We start from the raw sequence: 13,369 nt of genomic DNA, 5'->3' as shown, positions 1-13,369 counted from the left end.
ACTGTGAGCCCCGTGTGGGACAACCTGATGACCTTGTATCTACCCCAGCACTTCTCCAATGTGTCTACCAACTTTGTTATGTTGTACTCGCCCAAGCACTTAGTCCAGTTCTCTGCACACAGTAAGCGCTCAATAAATACAATCTATCTTTTGCACTGTAATAATAATAATAATAATAATGATGGCATTTATTAAGCGCTTACTCTGTGCAAAGCACTGTTCTAAGCGCTGGGGGGATACAAGGTGATCAGGTTGTCCCTCGGGGGGCTCACAGTCAATCCCCCAGTGCTTGACACACAGTAAGTGCTTAACAAATACCACCATCATCATCATCAGGAAGAATGAGTCTTTGTGAGGCTTCTAGTCAAAGGGAAAAAACGCAGCACATTATCGGTAATCTTTCCTTTTAAAAGCCACTGGAGCTTTTAAATACCACTCTACCTCACAAAGATAAAAGCCTGTCATGGCCCAGATACGGACTGGGGCTTCTTGCCTGAAGCATCGGGATACCACCAAACCCCGCCTTCTCCCCAAATGGCTGCCCGGTTTTCCTCCTAACCATCTCCTCCAACCGCCCAGCTGATTTCCTGCTAGGGATTGTCAAGTAATTCGGCCACTAAAGAAGATTCTGAATTAAATCATCACGGACACTGGTGCTGTCTGGTTATTGGCAGATCGGCTAGTTTAGCTGTTTAGCTTATCAGCTAGCAGGATTTCGGGCTTAAACACTCAGAAGAATAAAAGCTGTAGTCACACTGCCATGTTGCCTGATAGAAAGGGTCACTGGCCTGTTTTTACACCAAACTTGCCAATAGTCCTGTCACCACCCAACGGGCCTGGGGGTCAGAAGGACCTGGGTTTTAATCCCAGCTCCACCAGGTTTGTACTGGGTGACCTTGGACAAGTCACTTTATTTCTCTGGGCCTCAGATCCCTCATTTGCAAAATGGGGATGAAGACTGTGAGCCCCAGGAGGGACAGGGATTGCGTCCAACCCGATTTGCTTGTATCTACGTCAGTGCTTAGTACAGTGACTGGCACATAAGTGCATAACAAATACCACAATTATTGTTATTATTACAGGAGAAGCAGTGTGGCTCAGTGGAAAAGAGCCTGGGCTTTGGAGTCAGAGGTCATGGGTTCAAATCCCAGCCCCGCCACTTGTCAGCTGTGTGACTTTGGGCAAGTCACTTCACTTCTCTGGGCCTCAGTTCCCTCATCTGTAAAATGGGGATGAAGACTGTGAGCCCCACGTGGGACAACCTCATGACCTTGTATCCCCCCAGCGCTTAGAACAGTGCTTTGCACATAGTAGGCGCTTAATAAATGCCATTATTATTATTATTATTACCACCTCTGAATCTGCACTCTCAGGTTAGCCACCTTCCAAATTTACAAGACAAAATTTACAATTACAAACAAGGTAAGCGGCGTGGCCCAGTGGAGAGAACCTGGGCCCGGTTCCCAGGTTCCCGGTTCCGGGAGTCAGAAGGACCTGGGTTCATTCATTCATCCATTCAGTCGCATTTACTGAGCGCTTACTGTGTGCAGAGCACTGTATTCAGCGCTTGGGAAGTACATCGGAGCAATCTAATCCCAGTTTCTGCCACTTGCCCGCTGTGTGACTTTGTCCGTTGTGTGACTCTGAGCAAGTCACTTCACTTCTCTGAGCCTCGGTTCCCTCATCTGTAAAATGGGGATTAGGATGGAGAGTCCCATGTGGGCACAGACTATGTCCAACCTGATTTGCCTGTACCTAACTCTACCTACCTAGAACGGTGTCTGACACATAGTGAGCGCTTAACAAATTCTATTAAACACCCCGCCTCACAAAAGGTTAACCACTGACTTGGAATCCTGACCCTTACATGCTTAGTTATCCAATCAAATTACAACCAAATATACTAACCACAAATACAACCACCCTTTCCTCTCCATCCAAACCACTACCTTGCTGGTTCAGTCTCTCATCCTATCCCGGCTGGACTACTGCATCAGCCTCCTCTCTGATCTCCCATCCTCCTGTCTCTCCCTGCTTCAGTCTATACTTCACTCTGCTGCCTGGATTATCTTTGTACAGAAACGCTCTGGGCATGTTACTCCCCTCCTCAAAAATCTCCAGTGGCTGCCTGTCAACCTATGCATCAAGCAAAAACTCCTCACTCTCAGCTTCAAGGTTCTCCATCCCCTCGCCCCCTCCTACCTCACCTCCCTTCTCTCCTTCTACAACCCACCCCGCACCCTCCGCTCCTCTGCCACTAATCTCCTCACCGTGCCTCGTTTTCGCCTGTCCCGCAGTCGAACCCCAGCCCACGTCCTACCTCTGGCCTGGAACGCCCTCCCTCCACACATCCGTCAAACTAGCTCTCTTCCCCGCTTCAAAGCCCTACTGAGAGCTCACTTCCTCCAGGAGACCTTCCCAGACTGAGCCCCCCTTTTTCCTCTCCTCCTCCTCCCCTCCCCATCTCCCCCTCTGCCCTACCCCCTTCCCCTCCTCACAGCACTTGTGTATATTTGTAGATATTTATTACTCTATTTTATTAATGATGTGTATATATCTATAATTCTATTTATCTGTTTTGACGGTATTGTCACCTGTCTCCTTGTTTTGTTGTCTGTCTCCCCCTTCTAGACCGTGAGCCCGTTGTTGGGTAGGGACCGTCTCTATATGTTGCCGACTTGTACTTTCCAAGTGCTTAGTACAGGGCTCTGCACACAGTAAGCACTCAATAAATATGACTGAAGGAATGAATGAATGAATGAATGAGTGGAAAATGGCCCTGTGAGGGGCGAGCTGCTCCCCTTCCAGTGGCCTCATTCATTCATTCAATCGTATTTATTGAGCGCTTACTGTGTGCAGAGCACTGGACTAAGCGCTTGGGAAGTACAAGTCAGCAACATATAGAGACGGTCCCTACCCCACAAAGGACTCACAGTCTAGAAGGGGGAGACAGACAACAAAACATGTGGACAGATGTCAAAATCATCAGAACAAACAGAATTAAAGCTATGTGCACATCATTAACAAAATAAATGGAATAGTAAATATGTACAAGTAAAATAAATAGAGTAACAAATCTGTACAAATATATACAAGTGCTGTGGGGAGGGGAAGGAGGGAGGGCGGGGGGAGTCCATAGGGAGGAGGAGAGAAAGGCTTCCTGGAGGAGGTGAGCTCTCAGTAGGGCTTTGAAGGGAAGAAAAGAGCTAGTTGGTGGATGTGTGGAGGGAGGGCATTCCAGGCACAGATGAAGAGGACAAAAAATGAATAAAAATCTGCTCAAGGTGGATAGGCAAGAGGAGGTGAGTCTCTGGGTCATTCTCCCTCCCTCCCTCCCATCCTCCCCTACCTGTGGGGGCTTCACACTTTGGGGGGCATAGCGTCTTTGTGCTGTTGCTGGGGGCAGGGGAGGAGGTGTTTACAGGCCCAACTGGAAAGGAGAGGGTCCCTGATGCCCTCGGGATGGCTGGACCTCAGAGGAAGGGGGCTGTTGACCAGCCCACTGAGAACACAGAGTGGCTTAGTGGACAGAACACGGGCCTGGCAGGCAAAAGGACCTGGGTTCTCACAGTCTTAATCCCCATTTTACAGATGAGGTAACTAAGGCACAGAGAAGTTAAGTGACTTGCCCAAAGCCACACGGTTGACAATTGGCAGAGCCGGGATTTGAACTTGTAACCTCCCCAGCGCTAAGAACAGTGCTTTGCATATAGTAAACACTTAATAAATGCCATTATTATTATTTATTACTCTATTTTATTAATGATGTGCATATATAATTCTATATATAATTCTTTTAGACTGTGTGCCCACTGTTGGGTAGGGACTGTCTCTATAGGTTGCCAACTTGTACTTCCCAGGTGCTTAGTACAGTGCTCTGCACACAGTAAGCGCTCAATAAATACGACTGTTGATTGATTCTCATCCCGGCTCCGACACTGTCTGCTGTGTGACCTTGGACAAGTCACTTCACTGGGCCTCAGTTCCCTCATCTGGAAAATGGGGATGAAGACCGTAAGCCCCATGTGGGACAGGGACTTTTTCCAACCCGATTAACGTGCATCTATCCCGGGGCTTAGAGCAGTGCGTGGCACATAGGAAGCCCTTAAAGAGTACCACAGTTATTATTATTACAACAATGATTGGATATCTTTCTTATTTTTGGCCAGCATGTGAACAAGATGAGATTTGCAGGGCACCAACTTCATGTGCTGGCCTCCCTTGATGAATTTACGGGACAAGATTTGGGAGAGCTTGTCAAATCACTTGCTTAGCCTCTGTGTCTTAGAGATGCACAAATACAGAGAATTAAGCGGAAAAACTTGGGGTGGGTGAAGAGGAGCCCAGAGGGAAAAGGGACTTTGACCTAACAGCACATGAAATTGTCCACTTTGATGTAATCCGTTCATACCAGCCTGTCTCTGGGACCGGGACAATCTTTGGCTCCTGGGTGGTGGCCTGCCAGCTGAAAAGAATGGCTTTTGCCACTTGGCCCACGAGCTGCAGGAGAACCCCCACCCCCGACCCCGCTGCCCCAAATAATAACAATAATAATAATGGTACTTGTTAAGTACTTACTACGTGCCAAGAAGTTCTAAGCACTGGGGCACACACAAGTTAATCAGGTTGTTTTATTTTATTTTGTTAGTATGTTTGGTTTTGTTCTGTCTCCCCCTTTTAGACTGTGAGACCACTGTTGGGTAGGGACTGTCTCTATATGTTACCAATTTGTACTTCCCAAGCGCTTAGTACAGTGCTCTGCACATAGTAAGCACTCAATAAATACGATTGATGATGATGATGAGGTTGGACACAGTCTCTGGCCGCTAACCTCCTCACTGTGCTTCGTTCTCGCCTGTCCCGCCTTCGACCCCTGGCCCTCAGCCTTCTTCTGGCCTGGAATGCCCTTCCTCCTCACATCCACCAAACCATCACGCTTCCCTCCTTCAAAGCCCTACTGAAGGCTCACCTCCTCCACGTGGCCTTCCCAGACTAAGCCCCTCTTTTCCTCAGCTCCCCCTCCTCCATGCCCCAACTCGCTCCCTTTGCTCTACCCCCGTCCCCACCCCACAGCACTTGTATATATATAATGCAAATATCTATTTATTTATATTAATGCCTGTTTACTTGTTTTGATGTGTATCTATAGTCCTATTACACTGATGCTATTAATACCTGTTTACTTGTTTTGATGCCTGTCTCCCCCTCAACCCTTCTAGACTGTGAGTCCGCTGTGGGCAGGGATTGTCTCTATTGCTGAATTGTACTTTCCAAGCGCTTCGTAGAGAGCCCTGACCACGGTAAGCGCTCAATAAACAGATAAATACGCCCGTTTCTGGGAGTCGGCGTTTAGCGGCTGGACTTCCTCGTGGGCGGTCTAATAAAAAGCCAGAAGGGAGATGAGCGGCTTGAGGTGCGACAGGAGGCAGTGCGCGATCCACTCGGGGGGAGAAAAGAACCGGGAAGCTGGACCAGGGAAGCTCGGGGCTGCGAAGAAGCAGTGCTTCAGAATCCCATCATCATCATCATCAATCGTATTTATTGAGCGCTTACTATGTGCAGAGCACTGTACTAAGCGCTTGGGAAGTACAAATTGGCAACATAGAGAGACAGTCCCTACCCAACAGTGGGATCTGGAGTCCACCATCGCCCTGAGGCCCCCGGGAGGGGACAACCCACGGCAGCAAAGACACGCTTACCCAATGTCAGCTCCTTGGGGTAGGGGACTTATCCACCAGCTCTTGTACCGTCCTCTCTCCCCAGAGCTCAGGACATCTCTCAACGTAACAAGTGCTCAATATGATTACGCACGTCTCCCCCCGAGACTGTAAGCGCCTTGCGGGCAGAGAAAACATCTACTAGCTCTTGTGTTGTCCTCTCCCGAGTGCTCAGTACAGAGCTCAGCACGCAATAAGCACTCGATGGGATTATGCCCGTCTCCCTCCGAGACTGTAAGCACCTTGCGGGCAGAGAAAGCATCTACTAGCTCTTGTGTTGTCCTCTCCCGAGTGCTCAGTACAGAGCTCAGCATGCAATAAGCACTCGATGGGATTATGCCCGCCTCCCCCCGAGACTGTAAGCGCCTTGCGGGCAGAGAAAGCATCTACTAGCTCTTGTGTTGTCCTCTCCCGAGTGCTCAGTACAGAGCTCAGCACGCAATAAGCACTCGATGGGATTATGCCTGTTTCCCCCTCTAGACTGTGCGCCTTGTGGGCAGGGAAAGTGCCTCTCAGCTTTGGTACTGTCCTCTCCCACGCATTCAGTACAGCGCTCTGAACACAGTAAGTGCTCAATATCATGAGCCCACTGTTGGGTAGGGACCGTCTCTATATGTTGCCAATTTGTACTTCCCAAGCGCTTAGTACAGTGCTCTGCACACAGTAAGTGCTCAATAAATACGATTGATTGATTATGCCTGTCTCCTCTAGACTGTAAGTGCCTTGTGTGCAGGGAAAGTGTCTCAGCTCTGGCACTGTCCTCTCTCAATCATTCAGTACAGTGCTCTACACATGATAAGTTTTCATTGATTACGCCCATCTCTCCACCTAATAATAATAATAATAATAATAATAATAATAATAATAATAATAAATGACGGCATTTGTTAAGTGCTTACTATGTGCAAAGCACTGTTCTAAGCGCTGGGGAGGATACAAGGTGATCAGGTTGTCCCACGTGGGGCTCACAGTCTTCATCCCCATTTTACAGATGAGGTAACCGAGGCACAGAGAAGCTAAGTGACTTGCCCAAGGTCACACAGCTGACAATTGGCAGGGCTGGGATTTGAACCCATGACCTCTGACTCCCAAGCCCGTGCTCTTTCCATCGAGCCAAGCTGCTAGTCTGTAAACTCATTATGAGTGGGGAACGGGTCTACCAACTCCTGCATTGTCCTCTCCGGTGCGCTCAGTACAGTGCTCTGCACACGATAAGCACTCAAGAAAAATAATAATAATAATAATAATAATAATAATAATGGCATTTAAGCGCTTACTATGTGCAAAGCACTGTTCTAAGCGCTGGGGGGGATACAATGTGATGAAGTTATCCCACGTGGGGCTCACAGTTTTAATCCCCATTTTTACAGATGAGGTAACTGAGGCTCAGGGAAGTTAAGTGACTTGCCCAAGGTCACACAGCAGACTTGTGGTGGAGCCGGGATTCGAACCTATGATTATGCTCAGCTCCCCGCTAGACTCTAAGTGCCTTGTGGGCAGGGAAGGCGTCTAGTGGCTCTTGTATTTTCGTCTCCCAAGTGCACGTGATAAATTTTCAATGATCCTCCCTGTCTTGCCATCTAGACTATAAACTCACTGGGGAACGTGACTACCAACTCTTGTGCGGCACTCTCCCAGGTGATTGCCATTGTATATATGTATATATGTTTGTACATATTTTTCACTCTATTTATTTATTTTATTTGTACATATCTATTCTATTTATTTTATTTTGTTAGTATGTTTGGTTTTGTTCTCTGTCTCCCCCTTTTAGACTGTGAGCCCACTGTTGGGTAGGGACTGTCTCTATATGTTGCCAATTTGTACTTCCCAAGCGCTTAGTACAGTGCTCTGCACATAGTAAGCGCTCAATAAATACGATTGATGATGATGATTGCCATCCTACACACGATGAGTGCTCAATAAATACACCGACTGATTGATTCTGTCTGCCCCCCACCCCCAGACTGTATGCTCCTCGTGGGCAGGGAAAGTGTCTGCTGCACTGTCCTCTCCCAAGTGCTTAGCACAACGTTCTGCATAAACGCTCAATGACTGATTCTGTCTGTAGACTGCAACAATAATAATCATAATAGTATTTGCTTAGCGCTTACTATGTGCTGGGCACCGTACTAAGCGTGGGGGTGGATACGAGCAGATCGGGTTGGACACAGTCCCAGTCCCATGTGGGGCTCACAGTCTCAATCCCCATTTTCCAGACGAGGGAACTGAGGCCCAGAGATGTGAGTTGCCCAAGGTCACACAGCAGACAAGTGGTGGAGACGGGATTAGAACCCAGGTCCTTCTGATTCCCAGGCCCAGTCTCTATCCCCCACGCCGTGCTGCTTCCCTACTCCCACTTTTTCTCATTTCCTATTCCCTTCTGCGTCATTCTGACTTGCTCCCTTTTCTCTTCCTCCCCACCCCATCCTTGCCTCACAGCACCTGTGTACAGATCTGTCATTTTATTTATCTGTACTGATGTCTGTCTCCCCTCCTCTAGATTGTAAGCCCGTTGTGGGCAGGGAATGTCACCATTTACTGCTGCATTGTAGTCTCCCAAACTCTTAGTACGGTGCTCTGCACACGGCAAGGGCTCAATAAATACGATCGAATGAATGAATACTCACTGAGGACACGGAACGTGTCTACCGGTTGTTGTACTGTCTTTTCCCAAGCGCTTAGTACAGTGTTCTGCGCCTGCCTAGTGCTCAATTAATGCCATTGATTGATAGTGGTGATCTAACTTGAGGGGAGGCTAACGCGAAGGAGAAAAGGAGGTTCACGAGAAACACAATTTCAAAATTCCTGAAACCAACACAGGGAATTAGCTCTGTGAACATGTGTTAGAATGGCAATATTAGCCCTCCTCCACTTTTCAAGCACACCCCAACACAGGCTATGGTATTTGTTAAGCGCTTACTGTGTGCCAGGCACTGTATTAAGCACTGGGGCCGATACAAACTGATCAGGTTGGACACAGTCCCACGTGGGGCTCACAGTCTTGCTCCCCATTTCACCAATGTGGCTGCTGAGGCCCAGAGAAGCGAAGTGACTTGGCCAAGGCCACCCACCAAACCAGGGGCGGAGCCAGGATTAGAACCCAGGTCCTCTGACTCCCAAGCCTGTACCCTTTCCACTAGGCCATGCCGAAGTAAACACACTTATAGGAAGAGATCGGCCTGACTAGAAACAGAACGGTGAGTCGTTTCAACCGCTGACCAACTCTGTTGCAGTGTACTCTCCCAAGCGCTTAGTACAGTGCTCTGCACCTAATAAATGCTCAAGGGCACGGACTGACCGACTGTCTGGCCAAAAGGCTGTGCTAGCATTCAGCAATCTAAAACCTAGAAAAATCGTTGTCATCCGCTATCTAGACCATCTTCTCCACGTATTTTTCCTCAGGAGAGGCTATCCATTCCCACGTGCATGCTGGATTCCCAGGACACACTGAAGTTTCTAATGATGGCTTGAGGAGTTTTTGTTCAATGGAATTTTTTAGGTCCTTACTATGTGCTAAATCCCTGTCCCTCAGGATGGTCAAAGCCTTAGAGTTCTCCATTTGTTGGCAGGGATGATGTCACCTGGCAGAAGGAGAAACTCGAGTTTGATAGATGGACTTAAAAAATTAAGATACCTCGGGTCTTATTTTGTTCTTTGCTTAGTACTAGGTGAGCCTGTGCAAAGGCTCGACGGAATCAATAGCATTTATTGAGTGCCTACTCTGTGCTGAGCACTGTACACCTCATGGGGGGAGAGAGGAGAGGGAGGGAGGGGGAGAGAGAGGGAGAGAACTATCTCTCGTTCAACCTGTATATTCAATCACTCCATCAATTCAACCTTCACAACACTGCTACACTTCACCCTTTCCTCTCCATCCAAACTGTGAGAAGCAGCGTGGCTCAGTGGTTTTGGAGTCAGAGGTCATGGGCTCGAATCCCGACTCTGCCAATTGTCAGCTGTGTGGCTTTGGGCAAGTCACTTCACTTCTCTGTGCCTCAGTGGCCTCATCTGTAAAATGGGGATTGAGACTGTGAGCCCTCTGTGGGACAACCTGATCACCCCGTAACCTCCCCAGCGCTTAGAACAGTGCTTTGTACGTAGTAAGCACTTAATAAATGCCATTATTATTATTACTACCAATCAATTGTATTTGAGCTCTCGCGAGCAAGGCACTGTACTAAGCATACTATGTAACAATAGACACATTCCCTGCCCACAACAAGCTTACAGTCTAGATGGGGAGACGGACATTAATATACAAATATAATATACAAAAATGAATTATGGATTTAGACGTAAGTGCTGTGGGGCTGGGGGACACAGAAGGGAGTGGGAGAAGAGGAGAGCTTAGTCAAGGAAGGCCTCCTGGAGGAGATGGGCCTTCAATATGGCTTTGAAGCAGGGGACAGTCATTGTCTGTCGGACGTGAGGAGGGAGGGTGCTTCAGGCCAGAGGTGGGATGTGGGCGAGAGATTGCCGGCGAGACGGACAAGATTGAGATACGGTGGCAGGGTATCTCGAAGTGTGCGGGCTGGGTTGTAGTAGGAGAGTAGTAAACTGAGGTAGGAAGGGGGCAAGGTGATGGACTGCTTTAAAGCTGATGGCGAGGTGTTTCTGTTTGATGCGGAGGTTGATGGGCAACAGCTGGAGGTTCTCGAGGAGTGGGGAGATGTGGCCTGAATATTTTTGTTCAAAAACGATCCAGGTAGCCGAATGAAATACGGACCGGAGTGGGGAAAGGAGGCAGAGACGTCAGTAAGGAGGCTGATGCAGTAACCAATGTGCATTTAGCTTTAATTCTATTTGCTCTGACGACTTGACACCTGTCTACACGTTTTGCTTTGTTGTCTGTCTCCCCCTTCTAGACTGTGAGCCTGCTCTTGGGTAGGGACCGTCTCTATATGCTGCCAACTTGTACTTCCCAAGCGCTTAGTACAGTGCTCTGCACACAGTAAGCGCTCAATAAATATGACTGAATGAATGAATGGAGGGATAGGAGAAGTGTTTGGATTAATGTGGTAGTATAGATGTAGAGGAAAAGGTGGATTTTAGTAATGGTGTGAAGGTTGAACTAACAGGATTTAAAGGAAGACTGAATAAGTGGGCTGAATGAGAGAGAGGAGTCAAGGATAACACCAAGGTTATGGGCCTGTGTGACGGGAAGGATGGTGGTGCTGTCTACACTGACTGGAAAGTTGGGGGAGGACAGGGTTTGGGTGGGAAGATGAGGAGCTCGGTCTCGGACAAGTTAAGTTTGAGGAGGAGGCAGGACATGCAAGTAGACACGTCTTGAGGGCAGGAGGAAATGTGAGACTGCAGAGAGAGAGATCAGGGCTGGAGATGGAGATTTGGGAATCATCCCCACGGAGGTGGTTGTTGAAGCCGAGGGAGCGAATGAGTTCTCCAAGGGAGTGGGTGAAGATGGAGAGCAGAAGTGAATGCAGAATTGAACCTTGAGGGCCAATTAGGGGATGGGATGCAGAGGAAGAGCCCGAGAAAGAGACGGAGAATGAGTGACTGGAGAGATAAGAGGAGCACCGGGAGAGGACGGGGGAGTTAGTGAAGCCGAGGTTGGATAACGTTTCCAGGAGAAGGGGGCGGTCCGCAGTCTGAGAGCAGCTGAAAGGTCAAGGAGGATTCAGATGTATTAGAGAATGTTGGATCTGGCGAGATTAATTAATGAACCCCTTATTCTATCCCAACTTGATTAATTCATCAGCCTCCTTGCTGACCTCCCTGTCTCTCCGCACTCCAGTCCATACTTCACTCTGCTGTCCGGATCATCTTCCTACCAAAATGTTCAGTCCCTATTTCCCCTCTCCTCAAGGACCTCCAGTGGTTGCCCACTGGCTTTGAGGCAATCGATCCCCTTACCCCCTCCTACCTCACCTGGCTACTCTCCTACTCCACCCCAGCCCGCACAGTTCACTCCTCTAATGCCAGCCTTCTCATCCTACCTCCATCTCGCCTGTCTCGCCGCCAACCTCTCACCCATGTCCTGCCTCCGGCCTGGAACGCCTTCCCTCTTCATGACTCTCTCCGCCTTCAAGCGGAGAAGGCCCATCTCCTCCGAGAGGCCTTCCCCGACTAGACCCTCATTTCCTCTTCTCCCACTCACCGTGGCATCCCCCTTGCACTTGGGATTGGCTCCCTTTATTCACCCCTCCCTCAGCCCCACGGCTCTTAGGCCCGCTGCTGGGTAGGGACCGTCTCTATACGTTGCCAACTTGTACTTCCCAAGCGCTTAGTACAGTGCTCTGCACACAGTAAGCGCTCAATAAACACGATTGAATGAATGAATACCCGTCATTTATTTACTTATGCATCATCAAATTGTTGCCAATTTGTACTTCCCAAGCGCTTAGTACAGTGCTCTGCACACAGTAAGCGCTCAATAAATACGATTGATGATGATGATCTGGAAAATGGGGATGGAATCTGTAGGCCCCCCGTGGGACAGGGACTGAGTCCGACCCGATTTACTTGTATCCGCTCCAGCTCTTAGCACGGTGACTGGCACGTAGTAAGCGCTTAATAAATACCACCATTATCAGTACTTCTGTTATCACCACCATTTTCTTCCAGCTTCCCCACGGCCTTCCCGCTAACCTTGGCCACGCTCCAGCCGGCCGGCCGCCCAAGGCAGGCCTGGGAGATCAGGCTGGCCGCTGCTGAAGGGAAAAGGATCTGGGAGCGAGGAAGACGGTGGGCCTCGACCCCCGGGGCGGGGGCCGGAGAAGGGGGTGGACACCGACACAACTGGGAAGAGGGACCAAAGAGGGACCCACGGGCCTGGGCACAGTGCCCAGAGGGCAGGGTATGGGAAGGGGTGGGGGGTAGAGGAGACAGAAGGGGAAGGGGGCTTAGTTTACCTTCTGCCACGTCTTCGTCGATAGCCCCCTTGACTTGCGAGAAGCACCACTGGAAATCGTTGCCCCCGGCATGGCCGCCGCCTCCTCCTCCACCTCCTCCGCCGCCGCCCCCTCCGCCTCCTCCTCCTCCTCCTCCTCCACCGCTGCCTCCAGCGCCTCCGCCGCCTCCGGCTCCTGTAATAGCAGCACACGCAGAGTTAGGGCCGCGGGGGGACACAGGAGGAGGAGGGGGGTGTGACGGATGGGGGAAGGACCCCCATATTTGTTCTGAGGACTTGACACCTGTCCACACGGTTTGTTGTCTGTCTCCCCGTTCTAGACTGTGAGCCCGTTGTTGGGTGGGGACCGTCTCTATACGTTGCCTACTTGTTCTTCCCAAGCGCTCAGTCCAGTGCTCTGTACACAGTAAGCACTCAATAAATACGACTGAATGAATGGGGAAGACAGTCAGTGGGGAGGACAATTGGGGGCACTTGGGAGGACAGTCACCTCCGCCTAGAAGCCTTCCCGGCCTAAACCTCCCCCCCTTTCTCATCTCCCACTCCCTTCTGCGTCACCCTGACTCACTCCATTTGCTCCCAGCCCCACACCACTTATGTCCACAGCTGTCATTCATTGATCTGTAAGCCCATTGTTGGGTAGGGACTGTCTCTATACGTTGTCGATGTATACTTCCCAATCAATCAATCGTATTTATTGAGCGCTTACTATGTGCAGAGCACTGTACTAAGCGCTTGGGAAGTACAAATTGGCAACACATAGAGACAGTCCCTACCC

At 49.5% G+C, this 13,369-nt stretch overlaps 1 protein-coding gene across 1 annotated transcript in view; it reads right to left on the bottom strand.

The window, feature by feature from the left end:
• The window catches only part of PPP2R2D (protein phosphatase 2 regulatory subunit Bdelta), a 50,103-nt gene extending 37,396 nt beyond the window's left edge, over positions 1–12,707 (bottom strand). Inside the window, exon 1 of the mRNA XM_038744316.1 lies at positions 12,593–12,707. Coding sequence (XP_038600244.1) covers positions 12,593–12,664 — 72 coding nt within the window. The 5' untranslated portion in view covers positions 12,665–12,707. The remainder of the gene's footprint in view (positions 1–12,592) is intronic.
• Between the last annotated feature and the right edge of the window lie 662 nt (positions 12,708–13,369).

The sequence above is a fragment of the Tachyglossus aculeatus genome, chromosome 3 (genome assembly GCF_015852505.1).
Source record: "Tachyglossus aculeatus isolate mTacAcu1 chromosome 3, mTacAcu1.pri, whole genome shotgun sequence".
Taxonomy (NCBI): domain Eukaryota; kingdom Metazoa; phylum Chordata; class Mammalia; order Monotremata; family Tachyglossidae; genus Tachyglossus; species Tachyglossus aculeatus.
Note: the sequence above shows the minus strand (reverse complement) of the source record. Positions and strands in the feature narration are given on the sequence as shown.